General features: G+C 33.4%; 1 protein-coding gene across 1 annotated transcript; it reads left to right on the forward strand.

Moving 5' to 3' along the window:
• Window positions 1–354: 354 nt before the first annotated feature.
• On the forward strand, window positions 355–18,356 carry LOC138323600 (carboxypeptidase E-like). Its single transcript, XM_069268317.1, has 9 exons — window positions 355–705; window positions 1,161–1,366; window positions 5,540–5,689; window positions 8,091–8,254; window positions 9,179–9,315; window positions 9,573–9,706; window positions 10,631–10,766; window positions 11,185–11,351; window positions 14,353–18,356. The coding sequence occupies exons 1-9, from the start codon at window positions 492–494 to the stop codon at window positions 14,494–14,496; spliced, it is 1,452 nt and encodes a 483-aa protein (XP_069124418.1). The 5' UTR covers window positions 355–491; the 3' UTR covers window positions 14,497–18,356.
• Window positions 18,357–18,894: the final 538 nt, after the last annotated feature.

Consider the following 18,894-nt stretch of genomic DNA (forward strand, 5'->3'; position numbering starts at 1 on the left):
TTGAATATTCAAAACTTTATTTGTATTTCATGAAATCTAGTTTAAAGCAAGATGCTACAGCTTTTTTTATGTAAATTAATTTATTGTTACACAGTATTTCGTATTTATCTTTTGCACAATCTTAAATTTGTACATCATCATGGGGAGAAGAAGTTATTATTAAAGTTACTGTATTTATTTATCAAATTTCAATTTGCATGCTATCATGATGAATATTTATCTTATTTAATAACACCATAAAAATCTTAAAGTATAAATTATTGTATTGTTTTGTTAGCCTTAAATGCCAGAGTCAATAAGAACTACAATATGTGAAACATCAAAGTACGGAACTCCCACCTGACGTCAAACCGACGTCATCCCGGTATAAACATAACAGTAGCAGGTGCTCGTTGACAGTGTTGGCGGCTGTAACATATTGGACTGTAAATTTACCTGCTACACAGGTTTATCTCAAAAAGGAGAGGAAGTTATCAAAATCGACAGTTGTTATGCTTCAACTAAGCATTTTGTTGGTGATCGTGCCAACATTATGTCTTGGGTTTGAGGTGAAAAACCACAATACCAAAGAGGTGACAGCAGCTTTAGACGAGATTAATGCGGCTTGTCCGGATATAACTCGCATTTATTCCGTTGGAGAATCGGTCCAGCATCGACCTCTTAATGTGATAGAATTCTCAACCTCACCAGGAACACATGTTATAGGTATATAGATGACTTATATTTATTATGATGTGTTATAATTATTTTATTAATTATACTAATTGATTTATAGAATACTCCATTATTCTGCCATACTAATGTTATTATATATTAGGCTAGCTTAAAAAGTATAGATCATGTCATGGTAACTTTATCACAAACTGATAATATATCAAATGTAGTTGGCTGGGGCAGGATTTGATGAAAAAAATTATTAAAAATATGATTTTTTTCTTTTATTTATTAATAATCTATATGTATGTAACTTTTTCTACAGTATAATCAAATCACTTTGATTACCAAAATCAAACTTGTGTTCATTATAAAACATGTTTTACTGTACTATATAAAGGTATTAATTGTTGTAAATTAGCAATAAAAAAATATTTGAAGATATTAAGTCATTGAATTGTCATGTACGACACTGTATTATAAACTTCATATAATTTTAATTTCAGGTGTACCTGAGTTTAAATATGTGGCAAACATGCACGGAAATGAGGTGGTAGGACGTGAAATGCTTCTGAAGCTTGGTATGTACATGTGTGAGGAATACAAGAAGGGTAATGACACCATCACATGGCTCATCCATCACACTCGCATCCACCTCATGCCTACAATGAATCCAGATGGATGGGAGGCAGCTAATAGTTTCCCAGTGAAGGTAAAGTATTAAGGACTGATTATGGGCCCCAATGAAAATTATATGTATCAAATTTTAAATAAATTAATTTTCTTTTTTGACATTTTTTCACAATCTACCAAATTTCCAATCAATATTGTGCAAATATCTCGCGGGTTGATTATTAACAAGTATTGTATGGGTAATTTGTACACGTTCATACAATTTTTAGGGGTAATTGACAGGTTTTCAGTGGGTATTTTACCCATGTATGACTGAAAGAACAGAGTGTAATGGAATATGTAATCTTAAATTGATACATTGTATTAAAGAAATACTTTATAATGAATAAACGAAACAAATTAATAATTATTGGTAAAACAAATTGTTTTGATTTAAGTAATATTTACGGTAAAGCAAATTCAATGGGCCATATGGGAAAAATACATGGTTGAAATTGTATTCGATGAGTACCTTATTTGACCCAATAAGCGCCCACTACAGGGCGTTTAAAAATGATTGGGTGCTTAATTAGACAAAATTATTGCAAACCTATACAATTTTGGGCTTTATTTATGCCCAGGAAATAGAAAATGAGGCCTCAAAAGTGGGAGGGTCGCTTACAGGGACATGGACGCTTATCGGGTTGAATACAGTCTGTACATGTACAGTCTGACATATTTTGATATATAGGCTTGAGGCTACTATTTGTTATTTAATTTTTGTCAGATTCATCCCTATTCAGTGGCTTAGGAAGTTGAACACTGCTCTTTTTTTCGTAAATGGATGATGTTGTCGCCAATAACTAATTTCAAAGATATTTTAGGCCAGCCCAAATATATTGTTCGTTTTCCTTTTACCGACCTATGCCAGACTGTTGGGTAGGTAGGTAAAAAAAAAAAATTGACAACAAATACCCAAAATTATTTTAATAAAAAAATTATTTAATATAAGAACAGAAACAAAACAGAGAATACTATTATAAATATAAAATGATAGACAATTCAAAGTATTTTGAAAGTATTAAACCAAAAAATTTTAATATCAGAAATAATAAAATATTTTTGGTATGGAAAACACCAATAAAATATTTTGGATAGGGGGTGTTTTGGATGGGCAATTCTGGTTTGTTTAGCATTGTTGTATATATCTGTAGATCTGATGTGGCATATTTTCTTCCAAAATGATCTAAATAAATTAAATCAACCTATATTTTGAGTGCCTATATATATATATTAAGCTAGTCATTGATGAGTGCAAAGTGGCCATAATGGCTACTGCTGCCAAATGGTTAAGATGCCCCAACGTTCTGCCACAAGCGCTCCACCTTTGTCCTGATTTTGAATCTCATGTGGAACAGTTCCCAAGTACTCCCACAGGTTGGTGGTTTTCTTGGGGAACTCAGACTTTCCTTCTTAAATGAAATTCACTGGCCCAATAATATGGAGTTATACCAATTAAAAACTGTTATACAAATTTAGTTCAATTATATATCTTTCCCTTAGAATACTTGGGTACAAAACATGCTCACATCATTGTTTTCTCTTGGTGTTTACTCAAACATCAAAACAACATTTGGACCAGCACTTCCATTGGTACCATATGTTGTACTTAAGTTAGAATCTCAGGCGTTTGTCTATAAAACAATTTTCATATTTTTGAATACGAAAACAATCCATTGCCTGTATATTGACATCAATGGGCAGTTGATAGATAAGTTGAAGGATGCAGCGTTGACTCTATATCCAGTCCTGATATAATAACAGTCTAACTCAATAATCAATACAGAACCATTACTACTCGACAATCTTCTGCCCACGCACACAGCTGGCATTGTAGTCGTGACAACAGCATTGATAGGGTAATATGTCGTCTATATCCTAGTGAAGAGGGAAGGGGTGTGGCATTCAAGATCTAATGGATCTAGTGCCTCATTGCTTATTTGTTGTCTATTGCAGTAAAGCATTGATATATATTGAAAATTGTATCTTTGATATTAGTTTTTGGTTCTAAATTGATTTTACAATAATAGAATAAAGTGGCTTAGTAGATAGTAAGGAAGAGATGGATGTTGCTATCGGGATTCTATACTGAATCTGTAGTACTGAATGGATTATTTGTAATCATGCTGAAAACATTGATATATATAGTTTTGGTTTCTAAAATGACTTTACAAAAATAGAATTAATAACTTGGACAGTAATGAAGAGAGAATGAATGTTGTGATCAGGATTCTTATATACTTAATCTATAATATTGAATGGATTATTTGTTGGTTTTCATACTAAAAACTTTGATCTACATGTGCATTGAAAATTTATCTTTGAGTTACGATTGGTTCTAAATCATGTCAATTGTTTTACAACCATAGAGTACTAGAGTTGAAGCATCTTAGTGAAGAAAGATGGATGTGGCTATCAGGATTCTTTATATAATCATCAGTCAACCACACTTAATGGATTATTTGTTGTTTATTTCAATTATATATGATATGCCAATGTGTTAATGTAAGGAAAGTGTTTATCAATATTCAGTGATTTGACATCTGTCAGTGTAAACATTTGTAAACTGAAAGGAATTGTCGATGGATACATTAAAACCAATAACAATCTAAAATTTTCACATAATCTCTATAAGACATGAGGAATTAATGAAGAGTTTTTCCCTAAAAGAAAATACACTGGATTTGTCCAGATGGAATTAGATACAAACTTTACCAAATATTCTTTTATATAATTATATGTTAGATATTGTCTTGCTTGTATTCATCTGGGAATATTGTGTTTTTGTGTATGGTCTAGTCTAATATTAGATGTCAAAGACAGTCATGATCTAGCATGTGTTTTCAGACACATTAGATAAAATCCATATGACCAAAAAAGACTATCCAATTATTATAACTTTTGTAAGGCATATGCATATAGTACTCTAACTGGTTTAAATCTTTTAGAAGTATAAACCAGCCGCTATTCTTTATTCATACAAGCTAGAATGTTATTGTAGGTTATCTTATCCTATATTTGTATTGTTAGTTCACACTACTTTTGTGTGAATGTGTTCTCAACACATATTTGTCCTGTATATTACACAAAGCGTTCGTGACTAAGGGCTATAGAAGATTCTCTGACTCTGAATAGACACATTATTTAAACTTCAAAAGGATTGCCCCACAGAAAGTTTTTTGAAAGATACACATATTATTGTTTCTGTTTCATTTAGAAAAAGATAATCCCTTTTGTAAACTATTTTTAGCATAAAGAACCGTCATTCAATTTATTACTAGGTTGGTCCTAAAAAACCAACATATATGCTATATAGCTGTAATGTTTTGCAGTACCGATATATATTCTTCCTTCCTTCTATTATGACAATGATTTCTTCAAATAATTTCATTGACTGGTAACGTAAGAGTACTTCGATTACAAAACAATATCTGATTACAAAACAATATCCTTTATTTGTTATGATTGAAAATTTGTGCAATCAATGCAGCAGGTCTTGTTTTTCAAGGTACAGTAAAACAACAAATCTATGGTTATAATGTAGTCAGTTTTATTCCCCATCAAAGTTTCTGTACAATGTTTGTAATGTGTGTATAATGAAGTATGTTTATAAAGAAGTGAATTTGTTGGTCCCCAGAGGTTTGCTATTGCCATATATTTGACTGTAAATTCACGTGTAGCTGATGTCTGATGATGGGGTTGATAACTTCAGGTGAATTTGTAAACATCCTTTCTGTAATCAAAGTCATTTATTGTAATATTTGTTGGTTTAGGTGGTGGAGAAAAGCTGGAGTACCCTGGGAAAAAACATTTGTTTTCTAGGCTATATGGGTTTCAAACTCACACCTCGGGGTAGAGGGCTAGTAGAACTCCAACCAGCCATAGAGAGATATAACACCTGCAATATCAGATCACATGTTCTTTGAATTGATGTGGAAGTTTCCCATCTATAATGTTAGGCCGTCTGTGTTAACATCACTGTTTTCATCACGAGTCCAGAGATAACAATATTTATTGTAAATCCTTGGATAATTGTGGGATTTAATCCTGAGAGTATAAACATATATATAATCATATATACCCAGGTAGTAACTTTGTAGTTTTATTTCATCTGATCTGACTCTGGGGCAAGAATGATGGCTATATACTGGTATATGTAAATCAAACTTTTTATGCTAACGATCAAATTAAAGTACAACCTTTTTATTTTCAGAATGGTCAACGTGACTGGCTTGAAGGACGGGCTAATGCACGTGGTGTGGACTTAAACAGGAATTTCCCTGATTTAGACGTGATAATTCGGCAAAGCAACGCACCAAACAACCATGTAGCGAATGAACAAGAGGCACTAAGCTCTCCTAATGTAAGTTCTTTGTATGTTTTTGAAAATCACTATAAGTTCAGAAGGGAGTCTTCACCTGAATGCCTTATTTTGCACTTTTTTTTTAAAGTGACCGTTGAAAAGTCCATTAGATCAACAATGATGGTTTCAGAAAAAGTCTTGAGTTTTCATTTGCATAAAAATTAATATTGAATTATCATAGAATAATTGAATTCACTCTCCTATATATTAAGTCATACAGTAAAACACAGTTACAACGAACATCTGGGGACAATCAAAATCACTACGTCATAAACAAAGTTTGTGATATACATATTGTAGATATCGTATAGGAACATTGATGGGGAATAAACATTCCTACATTATACAAGGAATTTGTTTTAAGTGTGATCAGTATAAACATGCTTTACTGTACCTAGTAAATAGATACCATACAAAATGTGAATGCCATAATTTTCAGTATTATCACAAATATCTTTAGATTTTATTCATCTTTTATATTGAATGATTAATGTGCAATGTAATTTATTGTTATCACTTATTAAGTTTTGACCAAATGTGAAAAAAATATTGTTATACATGTATAAGAGTAAGAAAAAATGGCAAATTTACATTTAGATAAAGCACTGTTATACAATACATGACAGCTAAAACATTGTCATGTTTAGATCAAAATCATTATAAAATACTATACATGCCGTCTAAAGCATAAAGCATGTCAGAAAAGAATATTCTTAATAAAACATTTCATAAATTGTCCTGAAAATTAATTACACATGGAACACATTGAAACCATTTTGCTGTATAGAAATAAAAGAATTGATCACAGTGAATCCATTTTACTGTATTCTGAATTGTTCACAATTAGGGCAAGATGGGGTTTTTATGTATGGAAATATCTGTCAGACCTATTACCTCAAATTATAAATAGCCATAATTACTGAGTGTTGTCTGCCATGATGTTCCCATATAACAGGAAACATTATTAGTGGCATGCTTGTTGGCGAGCTCGGCAAGCTGTGTGCTGTAAGATAAGTACCGTTATGGGAGTGTTTTATTAGCTTCTGTATATAGGCTGTAGATACACAACTATTGACTTGGTATTGGTAGAAGACAAGATGTAGAAGACAAGATGAGATATATATACTGTATATATATAAAACATAAAATATCCTTGCGAAGGACTCCCTAATAAAGAAACACATATCAGGATATTTCATTTTATCCTGCAACTGTCGCGCATAAATGTACTGACAGATTATGACTGCCTGATAAACTTTTGCTTTATCTATCAATATGAAATGTTTTATTCGTCAATACAATCACATGAATTTGTTCAAAGAAGCATCTCACTTCAAGCAAAACCAAGTAAATAACCAGCAATTTGCTTTTGTTTTGAATTTCATAATGGCTGCAGGATAAACAGAATACATGGTTAGTAAAGCCAAGTCATCTCGGCTTTCCGTGTCAAACACCAAAATAAACCTTGTATTGTAAGATATTAACCGTGTGTTCTCCATACCTACTTAACATTAATACACAATTATTGGCTATTTTTTACGAGTACATAATTATATATACGGTGTTAGACCCTATACCAAGCGGCCAGGGCGGTCAAAAAAATCGAGAGGAAAAAATAAAAAGGTACATGTACTTCATAGGACCATATTTGGGCTAACATTTCACATATTTATTGTACAGTCTATAAACAGCCATAAATCAAATTAAAAAAAAAGAAATTAAATAGAGAAATCTGTCAGGTTTTCATAGTTTCAGTCTGTGTCTAAGTCAATCTGTGTGAAATGGAGACCTGTAAAAAAGTCGGAAGAGCACTGATAAGGAGAGGGGCACTTACTGGGTTTATATAGTACATTTTAATTAGTAGAAGAGGTAATAAAACTATGGGACATATACATACATACATATATTCATATTGCTGATAGCAGTTGCAGGCAATATAGTCACATTAAGCCACATGGGAAGCTAAAAAGGTTATCTCTGCAAATGACTGGAGGTAGCAATTTGTAACAACTGTGAATTTGTTCACAGATTGTCAGGCATGATTTGGTCCCTCAGAAAAATAACAAATATGTGACTTGAATCAGCAAATTGTTGTAGGGGAGAAGTAATAAAGGTCTCATAGTGAAGTTTGTGGTAGACCATTTTATATTACTGATAGTCAGTTGAAAGATTAAACATATCAAAGAAAATTCATATACACTCAGACTGATCATACCGTAAAACTTCATTGGGGACCAAATATATTAAAGTATCACTCATGTAAAACAATATATAACAAATATCAGACGGTATTTTAAATATTTCAATATCTAAGTAACAGCTGTTTATAAATCTATGAAATGACGTTAGGTCACAATATAGAGATGTTTAATTGAGTCATTGTAATTAATTGTCATTGCAGCTGCAACCAGAGACAAAAGAACTCATCCGATACATCATGGAGGGTTCTTTTGTTCTATCCGCCAACCTGCACGGCGGAGACTTGGTCGCTAACTATCCTTTTGACGAGGGATTGAAGAAGGGAGTATCTAGATACGCAGCCTCCCCAGATGATGAAACTTTCAGGTGTGTATAAAAGTAATAACTAATTTAAGAACATTTTAAGTGAGTAAGCACTGTTAACCTACCATATTTCACGGCAAATAGGATCCCTCCTTCATAAGAGAACACCCCCCTCCACTCCACCTATTTTAACAAATTGAAATTGAATGAACACTGTTTTCTTTCATACCTACACGTGTAATACTGGCTGGTCTAGGGCAATACACTCATGTCGCCTGAGGCTGTATTGCATGGCTACCCATGCAATAAAGCCTCGTGACGTCACGGCGTCAACAAAATCTCTATTTCCTCAGTAAAATTTTAACATTTTTTTTCACAAAATTGACTGGTTTTACTATAAAAGATGCAAGCAACGGAATTTGTGTTGAAAATATCACGTAATTTTTCATGTATGGAAAATTGACTTCCAGTCGTGGATTTCTTCGAATTTATTTCAAAATGGCGGGATATTATAGTTGTAAAATTGCAGTAAAACGTCGTGGTATGAAAGAAAAATACTCTTTCATAAGTGGATATGAAGGATAGGGATATTCTACCCTCGGGATCACAAAATGTTGCAAAACCCTCGGCAAGCCTCGGGTTTTACTACATTTTGTGACCCTCGGGTAGAATATCCCTATCCTTCATATCCACATATGAAAGAGTCTTATAATCCTACCTATGTTTGCATGTATTAACCATTTTGAAAAGATGTAAATGATGATTTAAATCAGTGAAAAGTTTAACCTGAAGACACACGAACAAGTCACCATAAGTTTACAGCCGTAAGAATGTTTGAAGAAATACATAATAATTACAACCATCAAGGACAAAATGGATCATTACTTTAGTTAGTAGGCAGGATATCATATTTAAGTATATTGGTGTCATTATAACAATAACAATAGACAGCATTAAGAAATAAGTGAATTTCCTATGACTTTACAGGTACCTGGCTCTCAGCTATTCACTTTATCACACTCTGATGGCTAAAAATCACCCAACGTGTGACATGTCCGGAGATGACGACTTCGCCAAACAGGGAGGGATCACCAATGGAGCAGCATGGTACTCTGTGGCGGGAGGTAATTACTGTCTTGGAGTCTAAAATGGGACCAATGTCTACACAATTTTTGACATGTGTATAAACCATATTTTCTTTGTCCCTCTGATGGCCTTATAGACAGGTTTAACTGTCTTTGTCCCTAAAGTGGTATTAATAGACATGTTTAGCTGTATTTGTCACTAAAGTGGTTTTTATAGACATGTTTTAGTGTATTTGTCCCATATGTGGTCTTTATAGACAGTTATGACTGTATTTCCATGTTACTTTGAAATGTAGGTATGCAGGACTTTAACTACGCTGCCAGCAACTGTTTTGAGATTACCGTAGAACTTGGTTGTGACAAGTTTCCCAAGGACGAGGCTAAGTACTGGACACAGAACAAGGAATCCCTTGTCAACTTCATGCTGCAGGTGAAAATGCTTGATATGAATGAGTATCATAAATAGAGCAAGATAGTTGATGTCTATAGAAAATGTTAGCAGGCATGTTCTGATATTACTGGTATACATGTAATACAAATTGTTAGGTTTGTCAGTAAGATTCATCAGGTAATAGAATTAATTTGAAAATTTGAAAAAAAAATTATAGTGTGAAGAATAACCTGGACATGTTTCAATTTGAAATGAATGGTATCCTTGATTTAATATCAAAAGTTGATACAAAGATAAAACAAACAGAATAATTAAATAAAAAAATTAAGATATCAGCTACACTGCAAAATACAATGTCAGCTTTAAGATTATACAACTTACCATTTTCAACCCAATAAATACACTGATAAAACTTTACTAAATGCAGATACCATTTAGTTTCCTTATTTCATTTCTGTCTCAAGTAAGATACGCTATGATTTTATAAAAGGTTATAAACTTTCTCAATTTATGAACACCTTGGGCACTTATTGGGTAAAATATGGTAATATTGATTTGATTGCTGTTCACGTATGTAAAGCTATCTGCTCTTGGTAGCAGCTAAATGGAAAAGAGATGACATGAACCAAGCTTGATTTGCTCTCTTCTACTTTTGGTAGCTATATCCTGAGCCTAACTCGATTTGCCTTCTTCTACTTCTAGAATATAGCATCTGAACACTCGATGTGTAGCTCTTCTACCTCTGGAAACTCTTCCGTCTATATGCTGGAAGATCTTCTGAGGAGACTTCTCTTCTTAGAAGAGCGAAAATCGAGTTCGACTATAGCCATCAATACCTGCAGATCAGGGGAGATAATTTCATTAACAAAAATTTTCCATATAGAGATAATTCAACATAACAGGATATCTAAATGTTCACAAAGACATTTTGAATTAAATTATAAATTCTTTTTGTATGTTTAGACTCATATTGGTGTGAAGGGAGTAGTTAAAGATGGCGAAACAATGAAACCACTGAAAGATGTCACCATTAAAGTTTTAAAGAAAACTCGCGCGTCTAGAGGTGGCTGGACCTACATAGATCATGACATCACCACTTGTAAGTATGAATGCAGTTTTGCGCTGATTATGTCGCAAGTAAAAAAATTTCACAATTTATTGTACCTTATTCATTTGGGAATAGGGGATTGCAGTAGTTACTATCTCGACATGGTAAATTAACAATTTCCATATAACTGGCTATTTTCGCAGGGATGTTATTTTCACGATTACAAGGGACATTGATTTGATTGCGAAAATATCATCTGACATCCATGAATTATTGAAAAATTATTCAAATTAAAATAACAAAATTTTGACCTTTAGAAATAAAACAATAAAATACTGTATCACTCTTCAGCTTTCTCTGTTGTAAAGATTGATACATAGATTGCTGATTTTGAAAAACCTCTTAAATGCCCTTGATTTTATATCCACTTTATCCAGCCTAACATGAATGATGTTGCTTCCATTTCCAGTCAAGGATGGAGACTATTACCGTCTGCTTGTTGATGGAACTTACTTAATTAAAGCTCTCAAGCCTGGATACACCAGCAAGGAGCAGGAAATCACAGTGACTAACCAGCGCCTCCATGAAGCTCAGAAATTAGACTTCGTACTTATGCCGAAGACAGATGAAAACATGGTGAATACTAATCAGAAAATAATGATCTTATATTGGTGATACTAAGACAAAAATTTTAGATATGTCAGCGGCTTTTAGCTCACCTGGCCCGAAGGGCCGGTGAGCTTATGTCATGGCACGGCGTCCGTCCGTCCGTCCGTCGTCCTTCCGTCAACATTTCCTTTAAATCGCTACTAGTCATAGAGTTCTGCATGGATTGTAACCAAATTTGGCCACAAACATCCTTGGGGGAAGGGGGAACAGAACTTGTATAAATTTTGGCTCTGACCCCCCGGGGGCAGGAGGGGCGGGGCCCAATAGGGAAAATAAAGGTAAATCCTATAAAACGCTACTTGTCCTAGAGTTCTGCATGGATTGTAACCAAATTTGGCCACAAACATCCTTGGCAGAAGGGGAACAGAACTTGTATAAATTTTGGCTCTGACCCCCCGGGGGCAGGAGGGGCGGGGCCCAATAGGGAAAATAAAGGTAAATCCTATAAAACGCTACTTGTCCTAGAGTTCTGCATGGATTGTAACCAAATTTGGCCACAAACATCCTTAGTGGAAGGGGAACAGAACTTGTTTAACTTTTGGCTCTGACCCCTTGGGGGCAGGAGGGGCGGGGCCCAATAGGGGAAATAGAGGTAAATCCTTTAAATCGCTACTTGTCCTAGAGTTCTGCATGGATTGTAACCAAATTTGGCCACAAACATCCTTGGCAGAAGGGGAACAGAACTTGTATAAATTTATGCTCTGACCCCCCGGGGGCAGGAGGGGCGGGGCCCAATAGGGGAAATAGAGGTAATCTTATAAATTGCTACTTGTCCTAGAGTTCTGCATGGATTGTAACCAAATTTGACCAGAAACATCCTTGGGGGAAAGAGAACAGAAAATTGTATAAATTTTGGCTCTGACCCCCTGGGTGCAGGAGGGGCGGGGTCCAATAGGGGAAATAGAGGTAAATTCTGTAAATCGCTAATAGTCATATAGTTCTGCTTGGATTTTAACCAAATTTGGCCCAGAAACATCCTTGGGGTTAACAGAATTTGTATAAATTTTGGCTTAGACCCCCTGGAACAGAAAGAGTGGGGCCTTATAGGGGAATTCAGCAAGGAAACAATGAACTTGAATTCAGAACATTCCTAGGCATTACAAACCAGGTGAGCGATACAGGCCCTCTGGGCCTCTTGTTTTTAGGTCACCTGAGACGAAGTCTCAAGTGACCTATTCTAATCGCCTTTTGTCCGTCGTCGTGCGTCGTCCGTCGTGCGTTGTGCGTTGTCCGTTGTGCACAAACCTTCTAAGGCATAAGGCCAATCAAAATTGTGAATTATATGGTCCCACCCCCCAGGGGGCTGTGGGAGGGGCCAAAAGGGGTAAAATTGAGTAAAATTTCAAAAATCTTCTTCTCTACTCACAGATGTGGTAGAATCAAATACTCTTCATAGATAGAAAGGTCTTAAGGTCCTTTACAAAAATTGTGAATTATATGACCCTGGGGTCTCTAGTTTCCCCGTTGGGAGGGGGTTAAGTTTACTATAGTTTATATTGGGAAAACAAATTTTTGCTTATTATTTGGTCATTTGTTATAGGAAATGAGTGAAAATTTGTCAGAATTATCAGTATGAGATGGCCATTTAATCCTATTAACAAATTTTTTATGACTGACCCCCAGGGGCCTTAGGGGCGGGGTCAAAAGGGGTCAAATAGGCTAAAACTTCAAAAATCTTCTTCTGAAATTCTGGAAATGGTAGAATAAAATACTTTTCATAAATAGAAAGGTCTTAAGGTTCTTTACAAAAATTGTGAATTATATGACCCTGGGGTCTCACGTTTCCCCCTGGGAGGGGGTCAATTTTACTATAGTTTATTTTATATAGGGAAAACACATTTTTGAGCATGTTTTGCTCAATTTTCATTGGAAACGAGTCAAACTTGGTTAGAATTATTAGCCTGAGATAGCATTTTAATATCATATTCAAATTTGGTCCTGGCCGACCCCCTGAGGGCAGAGGGACGGGGCTAAAAAGGGTTCAAATAGGCTAAAACTTCAAAAATCTTCTTCTGAAATTCTGGAAATGATAGAATCAAATACTTTTCATAAATAGAAAGGTCTTAAGGTCCTCTACAAAAATTGTGAATTATATGACCCTGGGGTCTCACGTTTCCCCCTGGGGAGGGGGTCAAGTTTACTATAGTTTATATAGGGAAAACACATTTTTGAGCATTTTTTGCTCAATTTCCATAGCAAATGAGTCAAACTTGGTTAGAATTATTAGCCTGAGATAGCATTTCAATATCATATCCACATTGGTCCTGGCCGACCCCCTGGGGGCAGAGAGGCGGGGCTAAAAAAGGGTCAAATAGGCTAAAACTTCAAAAATCTTCTTAAAATTCTGGATATTGTAGAATCAAATAATTATAGATGGAAAGTTCTTAAGGTGTTTTATAAAAATTGTGAATTATATGACCTTGGGGTCTCACGTTACCCCCTGGGGAGGGGTCCAGTTTACTTTAGTTTATATAGGAAAAACATATTTGTGAACATTATTTGCCCAATTTTTGTAGGAAATTAGTCAACTTGATTAGAATTGTTAGCCTAAGATATAGCATTTTAACATCCACATCCATCCTCGATGACCCCCTGGGGGACCAGAGGGGCAGGACCAAACAGGGTCAAAATGATTAAAATTAAAAAAAAATACCTCTAAGTTCACAGGTTTGATGGAAGCAAATACTCTTCATAGTCTAAAAAGTCAAATTTATAAATCACTGACTAACTCCAAGGCCCAGCATATAGTGTTTATATGTCTTTAATTTGTTTCATTATTTGTTTCATTATATATTCTAACTCAGGTGACCGCTAAGGCCCATGGGCCTCTTGTTTTAATTTCTTGTATGTTATGTACAGTCAATCTCTGTTAACACAAGTCTTATAACTTAGAATATATGCTGTTTGATTTTGAATACCACCAGAAAATTACATTATAATATATCCTTATCTTGTAATTGTCTTGTAGGGAATGAATTTGGGTACCAGTAGATTTGGAAAAGGAAGACCTGGCATGAACGACATGTACAGGGGTGGAATGTCCGAAGCTGAGTATGCAGACTACCTCCAGCGACTACAAAAAGTCCTTCAGGACCGACGCCTCTTCGGTTAACTCAAATCAGCAAAACAACACATGCAGGAGATATCGTTTTATGAAATTTCAAAGGGAATTGCAATATCATGAAGCATAACTCTTGAAAAAAGATGTACATTTTCTGAACTTCTTATTCAAAAGTACATCTGGAAAATTTTAAGCATGCTTTACCAAAAATGATATAAAACTAGTCAATATCATAAATAATCCAGTTCAGTTATTTATAAAGTTTGAAAATATTTCCACATATTGTTAATCTCGTAATATGACTTTCAGGAATTCAATGGTTAGTTTTAGAATTCCACCAAGAGGGCATTCCACACATTTGATATTTGTACCAGCACCAGCAACGAATACACATATATCATTTTTATGGTATTTGAAGCTTAACTTATTGTAAACATGAATACAGTAATCGTATTTTTTAAGTCAGTACCTGATGAATCAGATAACTTCAAAATCCTCAAGATTTTGGCTTATAAATGAGTTAAGTGTAATTTGTTTAATATTATACTTGTGGAATTTTAATTTGGATAATTCAATTTTATGAAAACATTTGACTTGATAACTTAAACAATACTTGCTAAGGAGGCACTACTCTTAAATGAGTACATTCCCACACAGTTATAAAATGGCATTTCCAATTGAATTCCAGTAGAACCAACTCATTAACATCATTTAATTTTATTTATCACATGGTAAAAGGACTTTTTAATAGCGCTAAAAAGGAATTGGCGAGAGACACAGAAAATTATCTCACTCTTGAAATCTTTGATATTTTAGATCTAAAAAGGATAAGAAAGTGTGAAGTTATCTCCCCTTATAATCCAATGGTATGGTGTAATGGTTGGATTACCATATTTTCCGGAGTATAAGTTGTCACTTTTTCCCCTGAAAATGGGGGGGATTGCCACCTGTATACTCAGAACAAAATATAAATGGTAAGCACATGGTTCTTCGGTTACCTTGGTTAATGGTTGATTCCCCGGTGTATGAAGGAGAGGACAAGATTTAACTGAAGAATCAGGTCAAGGGAAACTTAATATTAGGGAAAACATTGGCAAATTTAGGGAGTTTATCATCGATAGGAACTCTTGGGCAAAGTCTTTTTATGTCCTATATATATATGAAATGTAATCTGTCATTTTTAAAATGGTACTCAATAGATGTTAATATTTAATTAGGTATTTAATGGTTGTCATTTAATGATGCCAGCTTTAAAGGTTGACTAGTCTCAAAGCACTCTCTCTCGACATTAATAGATTTTATTTGTGTAGTGGAAAACATTCAATTTATTAAATTTTGATACACAATATTATTTTGATACACTAAAGAATTGTTCATTTTATTCTATTTTACAGGGTTGATCTTTCATACTTGTTTATTATTAGTAAATCCCTTTTCCTACATTTAAAGCTGACATTTGTACTTGTTATATTTCCAAGCATTTATTTCCATTATTTCTTAAATTTGTGCTAATTTCATTAAAAAAGGAATCTGTTTTAAAAGAATTTCATTTAACAAACTCAAAAATGATGCATGAAAAATGCAGGAAAAGCACCAAGATAGGATCACCGCTTACCGTAAATCAGTTATCAGTAGCATTAGCATACAGTGACAGGTTGTTATATAAAGATATTGTTTTGACGTTAAGAAGGCTTCTATTATTGTTATATATTTGTATGTTCAAATTGAGTGCAATAAACATGCATGTTAGTTCATTATCCAACCATCAGTTTGGTTAAGTTTCTAGAATTTCAGTTATAGAGGTTTTAAAATTAATTTGAATTACCAATCATATTTTAAAACTGAATTTGTCAGCAAGAAAGAAATTTTATGATCAGAATTATGCATTTTTGTATACAGCAGATTGTAATACTTACTTGTTTATTTATTGTTTTTAGGGAGCTAAAGGTTTTGGTTTTTTAATACTTCTTTATATCTTAATTTTGCAAATATATTCTCAGTTTCATTATCAGCTATTGATTTACAGATAAAAAAGTTAAATCAACTTTAGAATTCATTTCCTCGATTATAAGTGTATTGTAATCATAGCATTATTGTAGATAAAACAAGCAATTTCTTTGTTCTTAAGATTTTTGTTCTTTAGATTTGTAAATCTAAAGATCTCTTCATATCTAGATTTGTTTAAAGATGCTCCACCGCTGACAAATAGTATTTTTTCACTATCAAAAACAGGAGCAGACGATTTAGTATTTTTCTTCAGTTACAAAAGTTACTTACTTTACACCATTACCAACATTGAGAAGTTTCAGCTTCTAATTCTACTTCAAGTTAAAGATATGAAAAATAATTAATTGCATCCCGAAAAAATTCCATGACACTATATTCTATATGAAATTAAGTACTGATTGCGCCTGCACCAAAGGCAACATAATCTTTTTCATTTTATTTTTTGTGTTAATTAGACATATATATACACGATTAAACACCAATTATTGTTCAAATGATGAATATCATTTATGCTCTGTCGGCGGTGGAACATCTTTAAAAGGCAGTTTAATAATTCAGGTTTCTTTTCATATCTAATTTTGTTTCAAACTTTGTTAAGTTAAGAGAGTTTAATAATTCAGGTTTTATCACATTCCTTATAGCTAGTGAATGTTGAAACATTAGATCAGTATGCACGGTGTAAGAATATTTCTGGTTAATTAAATGTTGTTTTATTGTTATAACAGGTTATTCAGTACAAGAGTTGATGAACAATTACACGATCGTCTTGTGTCGTTACGTGATCAATTTGTAGGTGATGATCAATATTGTTACACATACCACTCTCATCAGTCAAAGTTTATTTTTTCAACAACATGATATCTTAGTCATTGCTTGATAGCCTTTTTGAAAATTACCGTGAAAAATCAAAGTCTTTGAGGAAAAAATGTAACAATCTAAATTTGAATAATAATTCAAGGCTCATGGCAATTTTTAACTTCAACAACATAGAGAGATATTCAAATTGTGTCATATGTAATTATTATAACAAATAATTTTGCATTATTCTATTCAAAATGTTATTTGATATATATATCCAACAGTATGTTAAATTATGCAATGAAAAGATCTGTTTTATAAAATGGAATAATCAGTTATTCATAAATAATTAAAAACAGTAGAATTGTTACATAGAAAAATCAAAATTTTGTTTCTTCATTCTGACCCAAAGCTTTATTTTTCCCATATCAGGCATCAACCAAATTTAGCTCTACATTTCACCTTTTTCAAAGTATAAACATATCCAAAGAATTCTTCAGGTTTCATATTTCTTTTAAACTCCTCCAAGTCCTCAAATTCACATAATTTTATGATGAAAAATCAAATATTTTGTATGTGTTTTAAACTTTTGAGCAAACATTCAATACAAATGTGTTACATTAAACTTTTGAAAATTTTAAACTATGAACAAACCTGTGCTGTAGAGAAAAAGCTTTTAAGCTACTTTCTAGACAGAACATCAAATGTTTTTACTTTATCTACGTATTTATATACATACATTTCACTGTTATGATCAGACATGTCCACAACTTATCTCAAACATGTTCTCAGAGTAAACAAAAATATGTTTATAACTACCCACCATATTGGTAACAGAAATGATGTATCACCATATCCAGGGCTTTAGATGATCATACCAAGTGCTAGATACCAAAGATTGACGAGCTTACACTACAGGTTGTAGTGAGTAGAGTAGTGCTGAATTGACTTAACAGAACAAGTGGTTTTACATCATTTCTGTACCACAAGAACTACATCAGAAGGAAAACTCTTTAAGATCTAAATTTTATAGTTTTGTTGTTTTGTTAAGTAGTTGTGTTATATTGTCTGTGATATCCAATAAAAACTCTTTAGTTCAGAAAAAATGTGTTGTTTTTAGATTTTGTTTAAATTCAGTATTGAAGGATATTTATTACGGACTTAAACAACTGGTTTTTACTAGTTTAAAGTCTTATTAACAGCAAGGGTCATTTAAGAACATGTCAGATTTGTTGAAAGTTTTGAGTATCAGAGACAAACCAAAGACCAGCGGTCAGTACATGGCAACTGCCCCACATGGAATTTGAACTTGCAACCCAGGAGTGGAGCGCTAGAAATAAGAAACAACCTGCTGTATATTATGGGGTTACAAAGAAACAACAAACTGTAAATGTTCAAATCTCCGACGTAATAAAAGTAAAGTTACATGTACGTTGGAATCCAAATTAGCAGTCTCATAACACTGTAAGTAAGTAAGTAGTGTAGGAAATACTAAAAATATTTCCCCTTACAGTAGGTTATAAAGGTCAAATTATCTATTATTATAATAATTATTCAATTTCTGTACATTTTTCCACTTTGCCTACATGAACTAATGGCCAAAATATTAAAATCAAGATATTTGGGAGATTCGTTTATGCAGAA

The sequence above is a fragment of the Argopecten irradians genome, chromosome 5 (genome assembly GCF_041381155.1).
Source record: "Argopecten irradians isolate NY chromosome 5, Ai_NY, whole genome shotgun sequence".
Lineage (NCBI taxonomy): Eukaryota > Metazoa > Mollusca > Bivalvia > Pectinida > Pectinidae > Argopecten > Argopecten irradians.